General features: G+C 36.3%; 1 protein-coding gene across 6 annotated transcripts in view; it reads left to right on the plus strand.

Moving 5' to 3' along the window:
* Nucleotides 1-22,371, plus strand: part of STK4 (serine/threonine kinase 4) — a 200,179-nt gene that overhangs the window by 29,424 nt on the left and 148,384 nt on the right. For all 6 annotated transcript variants that reach the window (XM_037812424.1, XM_037812423.1, XM_037812427.1 and 3 more), the window contains 4 exons: nt 1,272-1,439; nt 4,147-4,284; nt 5,701-5,826; nt 6,474-6,660. In XM_037812424.1, the coding sequence (XP_037668352.1) occupies nt 1,272-1,439; nt 4,147-4,284; nt 5,701-5,826; nt 6,474-6,660 (619 nt within the window). The remainder of the gene's footprint in view (nt 1-1,271; nt 1,440-4,146; nt 4,285-5,700; nt 5,827-6,473; nt 6,661-22,371) is intronic.

A 22,371-nucleotide genomic window follows, 5' to 3' on the forward strand; every position in this document is an offset into this window, starting at 1 on the left:
GTATCCATTTCTAACTGAAATAATTCTATAAAAACAATTTTGACTATCACCATTTGAAACCAAATTTAAAGTTTCAGAGCTAAGGAAATGACTAAGCAGTAAGTTAGTTTCTGTGTTAATTTATTACATAGGACCCACAGAGTGAGATCATTTTTAAATGTTACCTGTCATTTACTCTTCACTGACATAACCCAACCTAAGCCACAGTCATTTCAGAAGGAGCATGGGATGATGATGATGATAAGGTCTATTGCACATTTAGTTCTGTTTAAAATCCTTTCATTCCTAAAGTACAGGAACTGTAGGAAGGTTCTCTTTTATTAGGGCCATGCCATTCTAGGAAAATGTGCAAGTAGTTATTTGCCATGCACTCTGTATCCAGATAGTCTTCTTTAAGCCCCAAGCTAAGACTTTTTATATACCTTTTTTTTCCTGATTGCACGTGTTTACATTCTCATGTAAACCATCAGAGTATTACAGAAGTATAAAGAAGGATAGAAAGTAAAAGTCCTTAGTGATTCTGCCTTCTAGATATAACTTGTTAATAGTTTGATATATGTTACTCCGGATTTTTTTTCTTTTTTTTTCTTTTTTTTTGCTATACATATAACAATACTTCTTATTATTGGTTGTTTTTATTGTTTCTGGTCTTTGTTAATACTATTAAATGTATTTTTCTTTTACAAAAATAGAGTTATCTTATATATACTTTTGCAACCTAATTTTTTTACTTCATGATCTTTTTTTCTTTTTAATATGGTGTTTCATTGTATGATAGTCATTGTATTTAATTTACCTCCTTTTGATGGTCACTCAGGCTGTTTCCTTTTTCTTTCTTTTCTCTTCTGATACTAACAGTTCTCTGAGTCCTTTTGTGTGTATCTTAGGACACATGCACCCAGGATAGATTTCTAGAAATAGATTTAGATCAGCATATGTAGTAAATATTGCCAAATCGCCTACCAAAAAGTACCAAATTTATACTCCAGTAACATTATATTTGAGTGCCTGTTTTTCTGTGCTGTCACCTGCACTAGTTACCATTAATCTTTTTAATTGTCACTCTTATAGGTGATACATGATGTCTTGTTTTAATGATTGAGAACCTTTCTTTCTTTCTTGGTTGTTTGCATTTCTTTTGTGAATTGCTTGATCATGTCTTGAGTATGGTTTTTATAAATGTATATATTAAGTACAAGATATTTATTATTGTTGGAAAAGTCTTTTTCTTGATAGTTTTAATGCTTGGTGTTCTCTTCTTTCTATTTTAGGATACCATGGCAAAGCGAAATACAGTGATAGGAACGCCATTTTGGATGGCTCCTGAAGTGATTCAGGAAATTGGGTATAACTGTGTGGCAGACATCTGGTCGCTGGGAATAACTGCAATAGAAATGGCGGAAGGAAAACCCCCATATGCTGATATCCATCCAATGAGGGTAAGGACGTGGACAGAAAACCAGCAGAGTGGTTAGTTACTGATCATAATTAAAAAATTATTGAATGGTTTCCATGCTGAACAATAAATGAATTCATTGTATGTAAGTGATAAGTGTCCCTCTAGATGATACACTTCCACTGACTCTAGTTGTAGTTGCTAATTAATTCAAACCTGACCCACCCCTCTCAATTGCAGAGGTTGTGTACTGATAGACCTTGGAAGGACATGGACCCCAGCAATGAATGGTTTTAGGTGCAATATTTTAACAAATGTTTTAGAAGCCCACGTTTTAACATGACAGCATTAACTAGAGCTGAGTTACAGTTGTCTCCTTCATATAGTACATGAGCTTTTTATTTACTTGGTGATACTTGTGTCACCAAGTATCAGTTGTCATTTATTACAGTGTTTTCTCTAATGTTTTTCTTACAGTAGTATTAAGAGGAAAACAAACTATTTTTTTGAACTCATGTCTTTAATACCCATCGTGGTTCATTCGTTGTCTAGGCATTTGAATTTGTAAATTCTGTTTTGTGGATTTCCAGGCGCTCTTCCTCTGGAGGCTGTGTTCTCCAGCTTCCATCTACTTCTAGAATGTTAAGGGCCCCTTGACTTCAACCACAGTGAAACTCCCAGTGTTGGCACCCTATGGGATTCTCAGGCTTTACCCTCCCAGGGACCCCTCATCTTAACATTGTTATAAGATCCCTGACCCTGCCTTTCTCTGGGGCTCCCTAGTTCTCTCCATGACTCCTAACCCCAGCTCCTCCCTTCTCTGATTAGTTAGTGCTTCTGCTACTTAAAATTTCTTTCAAGTATTTCTGTTTCTAAAGATAAGCTCTTCTTCCTTTTTGGAGGGGGGTGAAGTGGGGAAAGATGGGGGAGTTTACTGGTTATATTATTAGATTTAAAGAATATAATATAAGCCGCTGTTACCAAGAGTTTTATTTTACAAAAACTGGCTCTCCCTTTATTGGAATCGCAAGAAATAAGAGTCTTATTTTTCGAAGTAGTGGAATTTAACTGAATAGAATGGACCAATTTTTAATTGTATTTTGTTTTTTTCAGGTTTAGTTGATCCTCATTATTCACAGTGGTTATGTTCTATGAAGTCACTGCAAACACTGAATTAACAAATACTGAACCATTGCTTCTAGGGAAATACAGGGTTTGGTTCCTGTGAGCCTCTGGTCACAATATTTTTTGTCAACTGATTAGTACATAATCTTATTTAATGTGTATTTATGTGTAAAGGCATCTTATTTAGTGTGCACTGTAGAATCATTAACATTGAACTCACGGCCAACAGTTCTGTAATTCTTGCCTGAACAGAACTTATGTGACACATGTATTTTCTCTGTAAGGCACATGATAGCCTTCTTGTGCTTAGGAATATTACATAGCACTTCAGCACAACATTTGGGGGCCATTTTAAGCAGCAAAATCATTAACAAAAAGCACAAAAATGTGAAAATTATGACATTATATGCTGCAAAAAGAGCCCTTTATTTATAGTAGGAGAAAATTAGACCTTAGCTGGAAAGTGCATGTTGGTGATTCAAATTTTTCACTTCTCCATGCCTGTCTGAAAATAACTGTGAGTGTCATGAGTATTGACTTTGGAATTACAAATAAAAATTAGTAAGTGAATTTGCAAGTATGAAATGCATGAATAATGAGGATCGACTTTATATTGGATTGGCTTAGCTCAGAGGTGAATGAATCCCTTGTGATTTGGGGGACTTGTGGGTTTATGCTCTCCTTTCATTCGCTGCTGACTGCCAGGGCTGGTGGTAACTTTTAGGGAAGAGAGAAACTTGACAACCGTGGGGACGAAGTCATCTCCTGGATATGGATACTCTTAAGTCTTGGCTTTCCACTTTGAAAAGCAAACTGTGGTCTCCCCCAGCCAAAAAACAAAAAAAAAATGCTTGATAGATGTGAGGTTTAGGGGACAAGACTACATGAGAAAAAGAGAGAGAGAGAGGTAGGTAGTGTTAGGTCAGAGTCGTTCAGGAATCCACACAACGCAGCAAGTCAAAGTTTTAAGTATAAAATTTAGGATTTATTAGAGGAAGAAAGCAGATGGGAGCCAGTAAAAGGAAAGAAAGAAAGGTAATGGCTCCGGCTCTCTTTCTGAGAGCAGCATTTTTTAATGGAAAAAGGAACCCACGTTGGGAAGGGTGTCTGCTGTGGTGTTCTGTCCCTCGACTGGGTAAGTGCCTATCAGGTTTTGGGCTGATTGGTTGCTAAGGTTCTAAGACAGTATTCTTTTTAAGAAAGCAGCTGCATTATCTAACTAGGGAGAGCAGACCTTTTTGGTTGTTCATTTTATGGACGTATCTGACCTTGCCTTCCCCGCCTTTGAGGTGCCGCTGTGTCTGGAACAGCCTTGAACAGCCTTGAACAGCCTTCATTCTTTAGTTTATGGGGCACCTGTTTTCTGTGAGATAAACTGCAGGGCCCCTGGGTCAGAAACTCCTTCTACATGTTAGTTTCTTCTGGAATCTAACATGTAGGTAGATAATAAGAGTCTCTAATTATCATAATTCCTATTTTGAGATACGTAGACTTTTGTTGGAATTCAGTTGGACTTGTCAGTGGATAAGAGAAAAATAATTTTACCAAGCTTCCAGTGTAATTCTAGTCAGATTTTTACTGGAGTATCATTTTTATTTACAGACTCTTTTTTTTTTTTAAATCAGGCAATCTTCATGATTCCTACAAATCCTCCTCCCACATTCCGAAAGCCAGAGATGTGGTCAGATAACTTTACAGATTTTGTGAAGCAGTGTCTTATAAAGAGCCCTGAGCAGAGAGCCACAGCAACTCAACTCCTACAGGTGTGACGCACCCTAAGATGCTACCTCTCCATTTCCTTCACAGGCTGAGCAAAAGATGTTTTTAAGCTTCCGACATGGAAATATCAAAAAAGTATAAGACAGTTCCTGCTTCTAGGGTGGTTTGAACCTAATTAAGTAGAAAAGACATGGAAATGAATGTTAAATCATTGAACAAGACAATAATGCAAGATAACACAAGGATGTCTGAGATTCAAGAATGGGAATTGACATTTAGTGAGCACCTGCTGTGTGCTGGGTATTTTGCATATGTTATGTCATTTAATCATCACATACACGCTGTGAGGGATGGGTGTTACTTCGGTTTTGTAGGCATGAAAATAGAGGCTTAGAGAGGCTGACTCAGCTGGTAAACACAGAGCTAAGAGTAGAAGCAAGGTCTTTCTGACTCTGAAACAGGAGTGCCAGCAAGTCTACTCAACTCTGACACATAATTGAGAGCAATGGAAGGTGCTGTTGTAGCTCAGGGTAGGAGGAGGCCACTTTGGGCTGGAAGAATGAGGAATGCTTTCCTGGAGGAGGTAACCTCTGTGCCTGGCCTCAAAGGCTGGGTTGCATTTGGCAGGCAGTGTGCTTAGTGATGAGAAGCTTGGATTCTGGAGTTAGACTGTCCAGGTTTGAATCTTGGCTTCCTGTTGACCAGCTGTGCAACCTTGGACAAGTAATGTAATTTCTGTGCACCTCATTTGCTTATCTAGAAAGTGGGGATAAAGTTCCTGCCTCATATATGTTGAAAAGTAAGTGATATAATATGTGTAATTTCAAATAATGCTTAACATGTATTACAGGTAGTATGGTATAGGCTTGACAAATATCTGCTATTATTATTGGACTAGACCAGTGATTTTCAACCATTTCAACGCAGTGCCTCCTTGTTTATAACAGCTATTTATTTTTTAACACTCTGATTACTTTTCTGGAGTGAAACTCAAAGGTAATAAAACCTATTTATGCCTGTAATTTAAAAAAAAAGTATAATCTGTGATAAAATAGAAAAATATAAAGAAAATAATTTATAATAAAATGATATATATTTGATATATATTTCAATTTAGAAATGCTCCAGCGTGACTCAGCTTGAGTACATAATAAAGTAGTTAATTACCTGCACCTAGCGTCATGAGTGAGTTTAAATTTAAGAGCTGTATGAAGATCAGAAACCATTCCATTCAAGAAATACAGGAAAATGAAAGATCTGAAGTGTTAGTGGACACTAGAATAAAAGCCAAAGTTAATAACAGACCAGACTTATTTGTGTGTGATAAGAGAAAGAGGGGATCTATTCTTATAGACTGGAAAGTTCAACAGATATTATCAAGTACCTACTGTCTGTCAGGCATTATTTCACCATTGGTGCCTTATAAACCATCTCCAGTGTTACCCACTTTCTTGTTTAAGCACCCATTTGTCAAGAGTGCCAAAGGAGTGTCAATACTGCGGGACTTAATCAATGAAGCCATGGATGTGAAGCTGAAACGCCAGGACGTTGAATGGGATGTGGACCAGGACGATGAAGAGAACTCGGTGAGTGGCACACGTTGGTGTGGGCCTCGGACATTAGTGCTTGTTTATTTCATGGTTGCTGAGCCAGGTAAGAGGAATAGGGGATGCTGGATCAGCCTGGAGCTGGAGAGTCTTCTTGCATAACTGTCCTAACCACTAGAGTTGCCTGTTCTCATCATGCTGTATCTGTGATTGCTCTTCTCCCAGTGCTTCCTGAGGTACTTTAATTTTTTTACTCTCGTGCCCCAATATCTTATATTTAGTCTGACTTTTTATTCAGGAGAGAAAATGCTCAGGTCCAAGATGTGGTTCTTCTGCACCTTTTTGGGGCATCTGAATCCGTACTAAACATGTATCTCTGTCACAGCCCTGAGATTCCCAGAGAGCTCACCTTGGCTTCTTAGATTTATGTTGCAACACTCTGTGAAGAAGGAAAGAGGAAGGGGAGGAAAAGGTCCTTCTAGGGTTAGATATGCCAGTCTCACATGAGTAAATTTATGATCTTTGGATGAAATAAGAGAGCTCTCAGTTGTATAAGGTGAGTTTAGAAACTGAGTAAGTGTCAAATCTAGAAATATTTGCACCAAAAAGAGTAATAGTAACTCAGAGAACTTCAAACATTTTTATTTTGATGATTATCCCTAATTTGAAATTCTCTCCTTTTGTAGGAGGAGGATGAAATGGATTCTGGCACAATGGTTCGGGCAGCAGGTGATGAGATGGGCACTGTCCGAGTTGCTAGCACCATGAGTGATGGAGCCAATACTATGATTGAGCATGATGACACGTTGCCATCACAATTGGGCACCATGGTGATCAATGCAGAGGATGAGGAAGAGGAAGGGACTATGAAAAGTAAGCCTCTGGTTAAATACACTAACTTCTCACACAAGCCATACACACATCAGAGAAGACAGATTCTCATGGTCCCATCTGGGTTGCCAGTTGTTACTGGACCAAGGCTGTGGATTCTTTGCCCGATGCGCTCAAATGACCAGTTCCTGAGACACCAGAGTTTCAAAGAGAGAAAGAGTTTATTGCTAGGTGCAAAGCAGGAGAGCAGATGGCCTAACGGCCTAAGAAATCTGACTCAAATTTTTTATTTTTAATTGAAGATATAGACAAGTATAGACAAGAATTTTCCCAAATGCGTTACTTAACGATTCTTTTTAAAATCCTAATTAATTTAAATGTTCATTGGTTAAATAAATTATGGTACATCCATAGGATGGAAGACCACACCATGCAAAAACATTAAAAATCATGTTTTGAGGAATGTTTAGTGAGATGGAGAAATAATTATGTTTCTGGGTGAAAAAAGGAATCAAAATTATATAGCATGACTCCAGTTTTGTAAAGGTAAAAAGATAAATTAGTATTTGTCAATATGTGCATAGAAAAACACTGAAAAAAAGACTAGAAGGAAATGAATCAGAATATTAAAAGTGGTTATTACTGGTAGTAGGATTACAGGTAAATTTATAGCTTTTTGTTTTGAAATAATTTTAGACTTACAGAAGAATTGCAGAAATAGTACAGAGTTGCTATATGTCCTTCATGCAGCTCCCTTTACTGCTAACATCTTATATAACCATAGTGCAGTTAACAAAATTTAAAAATTAACATTGATGTAAATATTATTAACTGAACTATAGACTTTATTTGGATTTCACCAGTTTTTCTACTAATGCCTATTTTTTTTTTTCCTACCCCAGGGTCCTGTACAGGATCCCCCATTGCATTTATTGTCACATCTACTTAGTCTCTTCTAATCTGTGATGGTTTCTCAGTCTTTCCTTGTCTTTTATGACTTTGACTCTTTTCAAGAATAGTGGGCAGTTCTTTTGTATAATGTCCCTCAGTTTGGGTTTGTCTGATATTTTCTCACGTTTAGATTGAGGATATGTACTATTAGGAAGAATACAACAGAGGTGATGTGCCCTTCCCAGGGAATCCTATCAGGGAGTTTATGAAGTCATAGTTGTTACTACCTGCGGTTACTGGCGACGTTAACCTTGACCATTGGGTATAAAGTGATGTCTGCCAGGTTTCTCTACTTTAAAGTGACTATTTTTCCCTTTTTAGTTAATATTTTTGTAGGAGATACTTTGATACTATGCAAATATCCTGTTATTCCTCAAATGTTCACCCACTAATTTAGCATCTATGAGTGGATCTTGCCTTTAACAATTATTACTGTAATGTGATTTTCTATTTTCCTCATTCCTTCTACATTTATTAGTTGGGATTTTCTGTAAGGAAGAATTGTCCCTCTCACCCACTTATTTATTTGTTTATTTATGTATTATGAATATGGACTCATGGATATTTATTTTATTCTTTGAGTTATAACTCAATGCCTGTCATTATTCATTTTCTTTCCCAGGTTGTCCTAGCTTTGGCAATTGGGAGTGTTTTCAGGTTGGCTCTGGTGCAATTTCAAATCCCCCTGTCCTTTCTTTTTTTTTTTTTTAATTTTATTTTGAAATAAATTCAAACTTACAGGAACAGTTGCAAAAACAATACAAACCCCATACACAGAACTCCAGCATACCCTGACCCCCCTCCCCCGATACCCCAATCCACCAATTTTAGCATCCTGTCCCACCACTATTTCTTTCTTTCCCTCCCTCCCTCCCTATCTATCATCCATCATCTATTGCTCTGTCTTCTTAACATATGAGAGCAAGCTGCACACATTCTTGAACAAACAATATAATTCACATATACATTTTCCCATGAACAAGAACACTCTTTTATGCAATTCCATTAAGTGCAGCTAAGAAGTTCAAGAAATTCAACATTGATACAAAGCTTACATTCTGTATTTCCTTTTTTTTTTTTTCTTATGTCCCAACTGTGTCCCTTTGAGCCTCCTCTCCTCCATCCTCAGATCCCATCCAGAATCATCCTTGGCATTTAATTGTCATTATCTATTTAGACTGTCCTTTTTTTTTTTCAATTGTGGAAACATATGCACCCTAAATCTTCCCATTCCAACCCCTCCCTAGCATTCCATTAGTGGGATTAATCACATTTAAAGTGTTGCAATGCCATCACCTTCCCACCATCCATTACTAGAAATTTCCCTTCACCCCAAACAGAAACCCTACACTCATTTCTTAACTCCCCATTGCCCCTTCCCCCACTTCTTGTAACCCATACTCTACTTTTCATCTCTGTGGTCATATTCTCTGATACTTTCTTTGTGTTTACCATGGGGCTTAAATTTAACCTCTTAAATCTATAACAATCTTGTTTTTCTTTAATACCAACTTAACTTCAATAGGACACATAAACTATGTTCCTATACTCCTCCATTCCCCCACCTTTATGTAGTTCTTGTCAAAAATTACGTATTTTACATTGAGTCCAAAACCACTGGTTTATCATTACAGTTGATATATTTTAGATCCTGTAGGAAGTAAATAGTGGAGTTACATATCAAAAATACAGTAGTATTGGTATTTATATTTACCATGTGATCTTTACTGGAAATCTTTATTTCTTCATGTGGTTTCAGACAATTGTTTAGTGTCCCTTCCTTTCAGCCTGCTCATCTCCCTTTAGCATTTCTTACAGGACTGATCTATTGGTGATGAAGTCCCTCAGCTTTTGATTATCCAAGAATGTTTTCATCTCCCTCTCATTTTTAACCTCCAGTTGTTTGTGAATTTTCTAAGTCTCTGATGGTTGTTGACTTCTATTTGTATTCCATTGTGGTCAGAGAATGTGCTTTGAATAAATTCAATTTTTTTTTTTTAATTTATTGAGGCTTGTTATATGTCCCAGTATATGGTCCATTCTGGAGAAGGATCCGTGATCACTAGAGAAGAATGTGTGTCCTGGTGATTTGGGATGTAATATTCTATATATGTCTGTTAAATTTATCTGTATCTCTCTCTCCTTTCTTTGTTTCTCTGTCAGTAGGGCTCTCTTTAGTATCTGAAGGAGGGCAGGTCTTTTATTAGCAAAATCTCTCAGCATTTGTTTGTGAAAAAGTTAAGCTTTCCCTCAAATTTGAAGGAGAGTTTTTCTGGATAAAGTATTCTTGGTTGGAAATTTTTCTCTCTCAGAATTTTAAATATGTCATGCCACTGCCTTCTCGCCTCCATGGTGGCCGCTGAGTAGTCACTGCTTAGTTTTATGTTGTTTCCTTTGTATGTAGAGAATTGCTTTTCTCTTGCTGCTTTCAGAACTTACTCCTTCTCTTCAGTAATTGGCAGTCTGATCAGAATGTCTTGGAGTGGGTTTATTTGGATTTCTTCTATTTGGAGTTCACTGGGCATTTATGCTTTGTGTATTTATATTGTGTAGAAGGTTTGGGAAGTTTTCCCCAACAATTTCTTTGAATACTCTTTCTAGACCTTTACCCTTCTCTTCCCCTTCTGGGACACCAAAGAGTCTTAAATCTGGACGTTTTATTTTATCTATCATATGCCTGAGATCCATTTCGATTTTTTTGATTTTTCCCCCATTATTTCTTTTGTTCTTTCATTTTCTGTTCCTTTTAATTTGGCCAACAGTTTCTTTTATTTCCATAAGATCATCTATTTTTTTTATTTACTCTTGCAACTTCTTCTTTATGCTCTTCTAGGGTCTTCTTTATGTCCTTTATATCCTGTGCCGTGCTCTTCTTCATGTCCTTTATATCCTGTGCCATGCTCTCGTTGTTTGTCTTTAGTTCTTTGATTAATTGTGCCACGTACTGTGTCTCTTCTGATCTTTTGATTTGGGTGTTTGAGATTGGGTTCTCCATATTGTCTGGTTTTATCATATGCTTTAAAATTTGGTTTGCTTCATAGGGTTCTTTCTGGATATAAAAAATACCAATCTCTAATTTGTCAGATCTACAGCTTGATGGCATACACTTTCTCTAACTAACCAGCAGATGGTGTCTGTGAGTCACCTATTCCCCTCAAGTCAGTTCTCCCCAACTTTGTCTTTGTGGTGTGTGGGGATCTGATTCTTGTGGGGTTCAGTTGGTGCACTAAATTTGGGTGTGTTGTTGGTGCTGTCTGCCCTGAAGGGTGGGGCATGTGTCTGGGTGGTTAGGAAGGCAGGGCAGCTTTAATAATCAAACCTCCCAGGTGTTCCTGGAGATTTAAGGCTGTTGCAAGAGTCTAAGCCTTCATTTCAGTCTTACCGCAGATTGTCTCTGCTGCTGATCCACAAGTTCTTGGTCATAGGGTCCCTGGGATTTCCAAGGTGGTCTCCCTTCCCAGCTGTGCTCTTCCAGGGCTTCTGCTGAGGGAAGGTTGTGCCACGTCACAAGTGCGTGCTGGCCCTCCAGGGAAGCCCTGGGCTACTGGGCCATGCAGGGGCATTCCCAGCCTGTCGTTTCAGAATGTAGACTCCCAGTATCACCAAATGCACGGTCCCTGTGGATTTAGCAGACCTTGTCCAGCTGGTGCATTGCTGGAACTGGTGTTCTGGGTCATTTTCTGGCTTTCGTCTAGTGTTTTTCACGGAGGTGTTTTTTTTGCCCTGTCTCACCTAGCCGCCATCTTAGGTTCTCCCCCACCCCGTCCTTCTGTTTGAACACTTCCTTATTATCCAGGTACCACAAGTTGCTCCAGTAGTATGTTGTATTTTTCCTCCCACAGTTCTGGAATCACCGTCCTCAAGGAGCTCTCATTCTTTTTTTTTTAGGGAATGGTATTTAGAAACCAAGAAACCAAGATCATTGTTTCTTGGCCCTCTTAGTGGACAGAGCTAGGTTATATATATATGTTTAGAAACCCACACATACAGACATCTCCATATTTATTTTTGTATCTGTCCATCTGTATGTTTATGTATATGTTTGTGTATGTATGTATAAAAAAAATACAGATAAAACTGTGAGTCCATGGTGTAACCTTCTACTCCAATCCAGTGACACTGAATTGATTCTAACTTTTCCCTTTCTTTCTTTTTAACTTCTTTCCTCTGACAGTGAGGAATTGATCATTATCTATAGTGTATTTACTTATTTGTTCAATCTTAGTGAGCATATAAAATGTTTTCAGAATTGTTAACCCATACCCTTGTGAGAAGCAAAATTATCTAGCTGAAGTACAGTGTTGGTGTGCAGGTTTTTTCTCTTTAGCCTTCAGTAACTTGTCAAAACACTTGGGTCAGCTTCTTTATTCCCCACCTCCCTCACATAGTTATGTAATTCATTTGTAACAGATTAATTTTTCATAGTCTGCATTCCTTATTAGGTATCACTGGTGGCATATCATAGGTATTTTAAATGCTACTTATTTTTGAAATTTTCTAGAATTATTATCAGAGAAAAAAATCCCTCGAAAATACTGCTGATGATATATCTCAATAAAACGGAATTAAAAAAAAATACTGCTGATGTCATAGATCCTCCTGTAAATTAAAACTTTGAACTCAACATTTCCTTAAGAATCCTGTTTTTCCCCCTTCTTTGCACTTTCATTCTTTTTTATGGCCTTAAAAATGGATATTTATGAAGGATTTATAAAAACAGTGTCAGACCCTGTGCTAGGCTTTTTAAATTCTTATCTCATTCAGTATTCTTAGGTTATGTTTCATCCTTCAAACTCAAGGTTAAAGCACCCTACACATTGTGTATTTGATATTAAATAAATTATCAAGTGAATGCTGTGTACTAAATTTAAATTTTCTAGTAATGAGCTGCTAACCTCTAGTTCTTTTCATAGACTCTTAGAACTATATCTTTCTCTTGTTTTAATTATGCAGCTGATTGTAATCACCATATTCTATATAACTAGGTAACCTGTTAACATGTGTTGTGCATGCACATGTTATGGAAAATCACTCCTGTTTTATTTAGAGAATTAATTTTGTTCCAAATGGAATTTTCATATTTCAAGTGCTAATTAATTCATTGTCTTGTTTGTTCTTTTCATTTTCTGAGCTTGGATTGTTTTAGCATGTCTAATGAAAAACATGCATCTTTTATTATAGTCATGATGAGAATCATTTAAAAACCTGAACAGTCACAGGCTGAGAGAAATTAAATAAACAACAGTTCACAAACCACATGCTGCAGGTTTTGTAATTCAGTTTTTGCATTGTGAGTTTGACAGATTTACCACCTATTTTGAGATCATTTATTCTTTTAGGAGTTACTTAAACTTTTTGTTATGGAAAATTAAAGCATATACATCATTATAGAGAATAATGTCATGAATCTCTATGGACCTATCATCTAGTTTCAGCAATTTTCAACTCACCGCCATCTTATTTCTTATTACTTTTTAAAGAATCTTGAATCTTTCTGTATTTGGAACAAGAGAGGAGGCCTCTAGTACTTCATCTTGGTCACTCATCTTATAATCTGTCTACAGAGATGGTATGCCTGCCCTTTCTCTTTGAGGAAACCAGTTCAGAGAGATTGTTACCTACTTGTAGTCACATGACTACTAAGTTCGGAGCTGGGAATTGAAAGCACTCCAGAATCTACGCTCTTTTTATTCCAATGAACTACTGATTTGTTTTGGTAGCCTCCTCTTCCATTCATGGGCATTAGATGCATGATATAAAGCTCTTCAAAATTAATGGTAAGACTGGTACTGGCTTTTGATGAGATTCCAGGGATATATTTTTTAAAAAATAAAAAATTATTATCTATAAATTATTCATTATTCTCAGGGTAGATATAATAACTGTAAATAATAATCATAAACAGTTAGGCACTTAATATGTAGCAGGCACTGTGCTTAGTCCTTTGTAAGCATTTCACATCTTTTAATCCTTATAACTATGCTGTGTGGTAGATATAATCAGAATCCATTTTATAGCAGCAGAAATTGAATTGCAGAGAGATTAAGTAACTTGCTCATGATTACACAGTGAGTGATAGAAGATCCAAGATTTGCACTTAGATGTGTTTGATTTCAAAGCTCATATTCTTAACTATTATATAATACTATTTCTCAGCAAAGCCCCTTAATCAAGCTGTTGGAGGATTAAGGCCCCATGTTCCAGGTCATATGTTGATAAGCCTCAGCCTGAGGTAATACACCTCTCATCCTACATGTGTCCCTAAGATTTCCAGAAGGAAAGGGCAGATGTTTTTCAAAGGGAGCCTACCTCTAATGATAGGCTAATGATATTGTTACATCTGAGGGAATGTTTTGGTTGTGTGAATCTGCAGTAAGGAGTCAGATTGCACTTGGAGGGAGGGGATTTAGGTGGGGGTAAGATTTGATTGCTTTATGAGAGACCAAGAATACCAGTAAAAAACACCTAGAGGTAAACTGTAGCCCACACTACTTCGAAAACCCTGTCAGGATAAAATGTCAATTTAAGAATTTTGGTAGGCTTCTTCTATTTGTCTAGGGTTTTTTTGTTTGTTTGTTTTGTTTTAAATGACAAGGGCCCTGGAAGAAACTTGTTTGCCCTAAGGTACTGAAGGGTCATTCCTGAGGCGACCTGAGAGGTTCTGTAGTGGTGTTAGGATCATTTTGCTTTCTTTAGACCGGCAGAGGGAGCTCTGTAATAGGTTATGAGTTAAAATTCTGTTCCCATTTGAGTTAAAAAAAAAAAAAAAAATTCCCTTTCTGTGGGAGGCTTTACTCTTGCTCAAGACCATTATTTATTTTATTTTTATTTTCAATAACCATAACAACACTATGACAGTGTCTTTATTTTTTTTATGTAGGAGATTGAGTACCTCATACCTGGCAAAGTTCAAGTAAGACTAATGTTGGCCAAAATGTCTCAAAATAATGGAAAACTTTTCCTGTTCCTTCCCAAATTTTCAATGGCCCTTAACCAGAATCGGTGCTCTTTTTCTGTAGCATGGTACCATGAATATAGTTTTGAAACTGTTATCAGCCAAAATGGATCTAACCAAGTAATTGAATAAATATTTTTAATAAAACATAATTCTTGGGCAAAACTGACATGGGAGAAAGCTATTTTATGTATCAGAATAAACATTAGTAATGATATTTTGTAGCTCTTGTTGCTTAGTTACCTCTTTATTTTTAATCTTACTTATTTCCATGTTGGCTACATAAAAGTCTAATGCTTTCTTTGAGAATAGCCTTTGTCCCTTTGCCTTTATTTTTTGGGGGAGGGTGGTTGGGTGGGTGGGGAGGGTATCTTTTTTGTTACCGATTTGCAGTATTTCTTTATATTTTTGGATACAGATTTTTTGTCAATTGTGAGAATTATAAATATTTCCTCCCAGCTTGCAGCTCATGCTTTTGACTTTGGACTGGCTTTTCTTTAACAACTTTCATTTCCCTGATGTCAGATATGTCTGAATTTTCTTATACAGTATGCTTTTTGTATCTTCTTTAAGGCATTTTTGCTACCCAGATGTCTTAAGAATAGTCTCCTATATTTCTTTTTCCTAAAAGTTGTAAAGTTTTGCTGTTCACATTTAGAACTTTCTTTAATATAGTGGGAATTTGTTTTGTTGGTTTTTGTTTATTTGTTTGTTGTTGTTGTTTTACAATATGAGCCATAGTCAATCTAATTTTATTTTTTCCATGTGAAAGACTTGCTTCCTCCCTCATTCAAGTTTCTGGTCCTGTCACTTTCTCAGGCCTTCTTTGACCATCTGTTTAAAATAGTTCCTCTTTCCATTCAATTTTTTCTTATCAATACAGATTAATTCTTGAAATTTATATCAGTGTTCTTCTGTGTAAGTTTTTGGATCAGCATATTAAGTTTTGTAAAATACCACTGAGAGTTTTACCAAATTGCATTGAATACATAGATTAATTGGGCAGAATTGCCATTTTTATGATGTTAATTCATTCTGTTTATAAACATGATTCATCTTTCCATATATTTGGTTTATCTCTTATATCCTTCAATAAGATTTTGTAATTTTATCCACAAAGATGTTTTAGATTTTTTAAATTAAATTTATTTTCAGGTATTTATAGGTTCTGTTCATGTTACAGATGGGATATTTGGGAGGGTAAACTTTTTTTTTTTTTTAACCTTTTTTCTTTTATAGACAACTGCTATTGATTTTTATGGATTGTTTTATTCATTCCGATAGATTTTCTGGAGATTTTTTTTTTTTTTTTTTAATGAAAACATTCTCGTTGTCAGTGAATTATAACCTTATTTTTTCCTTTCAGTCCTTACCCATATATTTTCCTGTCATACTAAAACCTTCAGTACAATGTTGAATAGTAGATGATAATGATTATCAGGTTAAAGACGTTTCTATTTCTAGTTTGAGGTTTGTTTTTTTTAAATCAAAATTTGTGTTCAGTTTTATTTTATTTTATTTTTTTTTTGCATTAACTGTTTAATTTTCTTTCTTACTAATATAATCAGTTGAAATAATAAATTTTTCTCTAGGTTCTGTTTTAGTTGCATCCTTTAGGTTTTCACATGTAGTGCATTGTAAATATTTTCTCCCAGCTTGTGGTGCAAATACTTTCTACAAGTTTCTCATTAAACCCACAAATTGTTTAGAAGTGCTTTTGTAAAGCCAAATGTATAATTTTAAAAAACTACTCATTTTTTATTTTAAATTTTAGATAATTATAGTCAAAGAATGTGGTCTGTGTGATATCATTTCTTTGGCATTTTTTTTTAGATATTTGTGGCCTAGCATGTCATTGATTTCTTTTAAGTGTTCTTTGTGTGCCTTAGGAGGAAAGTGTTTTTCTAATTGTTGGGTGCAGGAATCTATCTATCTGTCAATCGATCTTTTACAACACAGTATATTTAGTTTGCTAATTGTATTCAAATTATATTGCAAATTGTATTCCTTCCTAATTTTTCATACTTGATCTTTGGCTTTCTGAGGGATGTTTGGTAAAACCTTCACTCTATAGTTGTGGATTTATTTTTTTATGTAATTTTGTTAATTTTGCTTTTTATATTTTGAGGCTGCATTGTCAAGAGCACGTAGATTCAGAATTGTTAACTCTTTCTGGTGAATTGTTCCTTTTATGTTACTTGAACTTCACAGCATCCCTGAGATATCAATACTTGAGGTGGCAGATTCTACCATACATGATGAGGAAGTTGAAGCTTAGAAGGAATTTCAGGCTAGATCTCAAGTCTTTTGACTTCTGATCCTCACTGCCACTGTGATATATGGCTTCTTGTTAGATATTGTTTAAAACAACCCTGCATTTCTTGTCTTTTTTTTTTTCTTTTTTTTTTTTATTAAATTCAGTTTTATTGAAATACATTCACACACCATACAATCATCCATGATATACAATCCACTGTCCACAATATGATAACATAGTTATGCGTTCATCACCACAATCTATCTCTGAACATTTTCCTTACATCAGAAAGAACCAGAACAAGAATAAAAAATAAAAGTGAAAACAAACACCCAAATCATCCCCCCATCCCACCCCATTTGTCCTTTAGCTTTTTTTGTTTTTGTTTTTGTTTTATCTTCATTTTATTGAGATATATTCACATACCACACAGTCATACAAAACAAATCATACTTTCGATTATTTACAGTACCATTACATAGTTGTACATTCATCACCTAAATCAATCCCTGACACCTTCCTTAGCACACACACAAAAATAACAAGAATAATAATTAAAGTGAAAAAGAGCAATTGAAGTAAAAAAGAACACTGGGTACCTTTGTCTGTTTGTTTCCTTCCCCTATTTTTCTACTCATCCATTCATAAACTAGACAAAGTGGAGTGTGGTCCTTATGGCTTTCCCAATCCCATTGTCACCCCTCATAAGCTACATTTTTATACAACTGTCTGAGATTCATGGGTTCTGGGTTGTAGTTTGATAGTTTCAGGTATCCACCAGCAGCTACCCCAATTCTTTGGAACCTAAAAAGGGTTGTCTAAAGTGTGCATAAGAGTGCCCACCAGAGTGACCTCTCGGCTCCTTTTGGAATCTCTCTGCCACTGAAGCTTATTTCATTTCCTTTCACATCCCCCTTTTGGTCAAAAAGATGTTCTCCGTCCCACGATGCCGGGTCTACATTCCTCCCCGGGAGTCATATTCCACGTTGCCAGGGAGATTCACTCCCCTGGGTGTCTGATCCCACGTAGGGGGGAGGGCAGTGATTTCACCTTTCAAGTTGGCTTAGCCAGAGAGAGAGGGCCACATCTGAGCAACAAAGAGGCATTCGGGAGGAGGCTCTTAGGCACAACCATAGGGAGGCCTAGCCTCTCCTTTGCAGCAACCGTCTTCCCAAGGGTAAAACTTATGGTAGAGGGCTCAACCCATCAAACCACCAGTCCCCTATGTCTGTGATCATGTTAGCAACCATGGAGGTGGGGTAGGCCAATACCCCTGCATTCTCCACAGGCTCCTCAAGGGGGCACTACATCTTTTTTTTTTCCTTGTTTTTCTTTATTTTTTTTTTTAACTTTCCCTTCTTTTCTAAATCAACTGTATGGAAAAAAAAGTTAAAAAGAAAACAAACATACAATAAAAGAACATTTCAAAGAGACCATAACAAGGGAGTAAGAAAAAGACAACTAACCTAAGATACCTGCTTAACTTCCAACATGTTCCTACTTTACCCCAAGAAAGTTACATAATATAGCAACATTTCTGTGAACTTGTTCCTACTATATCCATCAGAAATTAACAGACCATAGTCATTCCTGGGCATCCCCAGAACGTTAAATAGCTTATCTGTTCTTCTTGGATTACTGTTCCCCCTTCCTTAATTGCTCTCTATTGCTAGTTCCCTTACATTCTACCTTATAAACCATTTGTTTTACATTTTTCAAAGTTCACATTAGTGGTAGCATATAATATTTCTCTTTTTGTGCCTGGCTTATTTCGCTCATCATTATGTCTTCAAGGTTCATCCATGTTGTCATATGTTTCACGACATCGTTCCTTCTTACTGCCGCGTAGTATTCCATCGTGTGTATACACCACATTTTATTTATCCACTCATCTGTTGAAGGACATTTGGGTTGTTTCCATCTCTTCGCAATCGTGAATAATGCTGCTATGAACATTGGCGTGCAGATATCTGTTCGTGTCACTGCTTTCCGACCTTCCGGGTATATACCGAGAAGTGCAATCGCTGGATGGAATGGTAACTCTATATCTAGTTTTCTAAGGAACTGCCAGACTGACTTCCAGAGTGGCTGAACCATTATACAGTCCCACCAACAATGAATAAGAGTTCCAATTTCTCCACATCCCCTCCAGCATTTGTAGTTTCCTGTTTGTTTAATGGCAGCCATTCTAACCGGTGTTAGATGGTATCTCATTGTGGTCTTAATTTGCATCTCTCTAATAGCTAGTGAAGCTGAACATTTCTTCATGTGTTTCTTGGCCATTTGTATTTCCTCTTCAGAGAACTGTCTTTTCATATCTTTTGCCCATTTTATAATTGGGCTGTCTGTACTATTGTCATTGAGTTGTAGGATTTCTTTATATATGCAAGATATCAGTCTTTTGTCAGATACATGGTTTCCAAAAATTTTTTCCCATTGAGTTGGCTGCCTCTTTACCTTTTTGAGAAATTCCTTTGAGGTGCAGAAACTTCTAAGCTTGAGGAGTTCCCATTTATCTATTTCCTCTTTTGTTGCTTGTGCTTTGGGTGTAAAGTCTAGGAAGTGGCCGCCTAATACAAGGTCTTGAAGATGTTTTCCTACATTATCTTCTAGGAGTTTTATGGTACTTTCTTTTATATTGAGATCTTTCGTCCATTTTGAGTTAATTTTTGTGTAGGGCGTGAGGTAGGGGTCCTCTTTCATTCTTTTCGATATGGATATCCAACTCTCCCAGTCCCATTTGTTGAAAAGACCATTATGACTCAGTTCAGTGACTTTGGGGACCTTATCAAAGATCAGTCGGCCATATATCTGAGGGTCTATCTCTGAATTCTTAATTCGATTCCATTGATCTATATGTCTATCTTTGTGCCAGTACCATGCTGTTTTGGCAACTGTGGCTTTATAATAAGCTTCAAAGTCAGGGAGTGTAAGTCTTCCCACTTCGTTTTTCTTTTTTAGAGTGTCTTTAGCAATTTGCGGCATCTTCCCTTTCCAAATAAATTTGATAACTAGCTTTTCCAAGTCTGCAAAGTAGGTTGTTGGAATTTTGATTGGGATTGCATTGAATCTGTAGATGAGTTTGGGTAGAATTGACATCTTAATGACATTTAGCCTTCCTATCCATGAACATGGAATATTTTTCCATCTTTTAAGGTCCCCTTCTATTTCTTTTAGTAGAGTTGTGTAGTTTTCTTTGTATAGGTCTTTTACATCTTTGGTTAAGTTTATTCCTAGGTACTTGATTTTTTTAGTTGCTATTGAAAATGGTATCTTTTTCTTGAGTGTCTCTTCAGTTTGTTCATTTCTAGCATATAGAAACACTACTGACTTATGTGCATTAATCTTCTATCCCGCTACTTTGCTAAATTTGTTTATTAGCTCTAGTAGCTGTATCGTCGATTTCTCAGGGTTTTCTAGATATAAGATCATATCATCTGCAAACAATGACAGTTTTACTTCTTCTTTTCCAATTTGGATGCCTTTTATTTCTTTGTCTTGCCGGATTGCCCTGGCTCGCACTTCCAGCACAGTGTTGAATAACAGTGGTGACAGCGGGCATCCTTGTCTTGTTCCTGATCTGAGGGAAGGCTTTCAGTCTCTCACCGTTGAGTACTATGCTGGCTGTGGGTTTTTCATATATGCTCTTTATCATGTTGAGGAAGTTTCCTTCAATTCCTACCTTTTGAAGTGTTTTTATCAAAAAGGGATGTTGGATTTTGTCAAATGCTTTTTCAGCATCTATTGAGATGATCAATTGATTTTTCCCTTTTGACTTGTTAATGTGTTGTAATACATTGATTGATTTTCTTGTGTTGAACCATCCTTGCATGCCTGGAATGAACCCCACTTGGTCATGGTGTATGATTTTTTTAATGTGTCTTTGGATTCGATTTGCAAGTATTTTGTTGAGGATTTTTGCATCTATATTCATTAGGGAGATTGGCCAGTAGTTTTCCTTTTTGTAGCATCTTTGCCTGGTTTTGGTATTAGATTGATGTTAGCTTCATAAAATGAGTTAGGTAGTGTTCCATTTTCTTCAATGTTTTGAAAGAGTTTGAGTAAGATTGGTGTCAGTTCTTTCTGGAAAGTTTGGTAGAATTCCCCTGTGAAGCCATCTGGCCCTGGGCATTTATTTGTGGGAAGATTTTTGATGACTGATTGGATCTCTTTGCTTGTGATGGGTTGGTTGAGGTCTTCTATTTCTTCTCTGGTCAGTCTAGGTTGTTCATATGTTTCCAGGAAATTGTCCATTTCTTCTACATTATCCAGTTTGTTGCCATACAGTTGTTCATAATATCCTCTTATAATTTTTTTAATTTCTTCAGGATCTGAAGTTATGTCACCTTTTTCATTCATTATTTTGTTTATATGGGTCTTCTCTCTTTTTGATTTTGTCAGTCTAGCTAGGGGCTTGTCAATCTTGTTGATCTTCTCAAAGAACCAACTTTTGGTGATATTTATCCTCTCTATTGTTTTTTTGTTCTCTATGTCATTTATTTCTGCTTTAATCCTTGTTATTTCTTTTCTTGTACTTGGTTTAGGATTGGTTTGCTGTTCATTTTCTAGCTTCTTCAGTTGATCCATTAGTTCTTTGATTTTGGCTCTTTCTTCCTTTTTAATATATGTGTTTAGTGCTATAAATTTCCCCTTCAGTACTGCTTTTGCTGCATCCCATAGGTTTTGGTATGTTGTGTTCTCATTTTCATTCGTCTCTATATATTTAGCAATTTCTCTTGCTATTTCTTCTTTAACCCACTGATTGTTTAGGAGTGCGTTGTTTAACCTCCAGGTATTTGTGAATTTTCTAAGTCTCTGATGGTTATTGACTTCTAATTGTATTCCATTGTGGTCAGAGAATGTGCTTTGAATAATTTCAAACTTTTTAAATTTATTGAGGCTTGTTTTATGTCCCAGCATATGATCTATTCTGGAGAAAGTTCCGTGAGCACTAGAAAAGTATGTGTATCCTGGTGATTTGGGATGTAATGTCCTGTTTATGTCTGTTAAATCTAATTCATTTATCAGATTGTTTAGGTTTTCAGTTTCCTTATTGGTCTTCTGTCTGATTGATCTATCTATAGGAGAGAGTGATGTGTTGAAGTCTCCCACAATTATTGTGGAAACATCAATTGCTTCCTTTAGTTTTGCCAGTGTTTCTCTCATGTATTTTGTAGCACCTTGATTGGGTGCATAGACATTTACGATTGTTATTTCTTCTTGTTGAATTGCCCCTTTTATTAGTATGTAGTGGCCTTCTTTGTCTCTCAAAACATCCCTGCATTTGAAGTCTATTTTATCTGAGATTAATATTGCTACACCTGCTTTCTTTTGGCTGTAGCTTGCATGAAATATTTTTTTCCATCCTTTCACTTTCAGTTTCTTTGTGTCCCTGTGTCTAAGATGAGTCTCTTGTATGCAACATATTGATGGTTCATTTTTTTTGATCCATTCTGCGAATCTATATCTTTTAATTGGGGAGTTTAATCCATTTACATTCAACGTTATAACCGTGAAGGCATTTCTTGAATCAGCCATCTTATCCTTTGGTTTATGTTTGTCATATTTTTCCCCTCTCTCTATTAATATC

This window comes from Choloepus didactylus, chromosome 19 (genome assembly GCF_015220235.1).
Source record: "Choloepus didactylus isolate mChoDid1 chromosome 19, mChoDid1.pri, whole genome shotgun sequence".
Classification (NCBI taxonomy): Eukaryota; Metazoa; Chordata; class Mammalia; order Pilosa; family Megalonychidae; genus Choloepus; species Choloepus didactylus.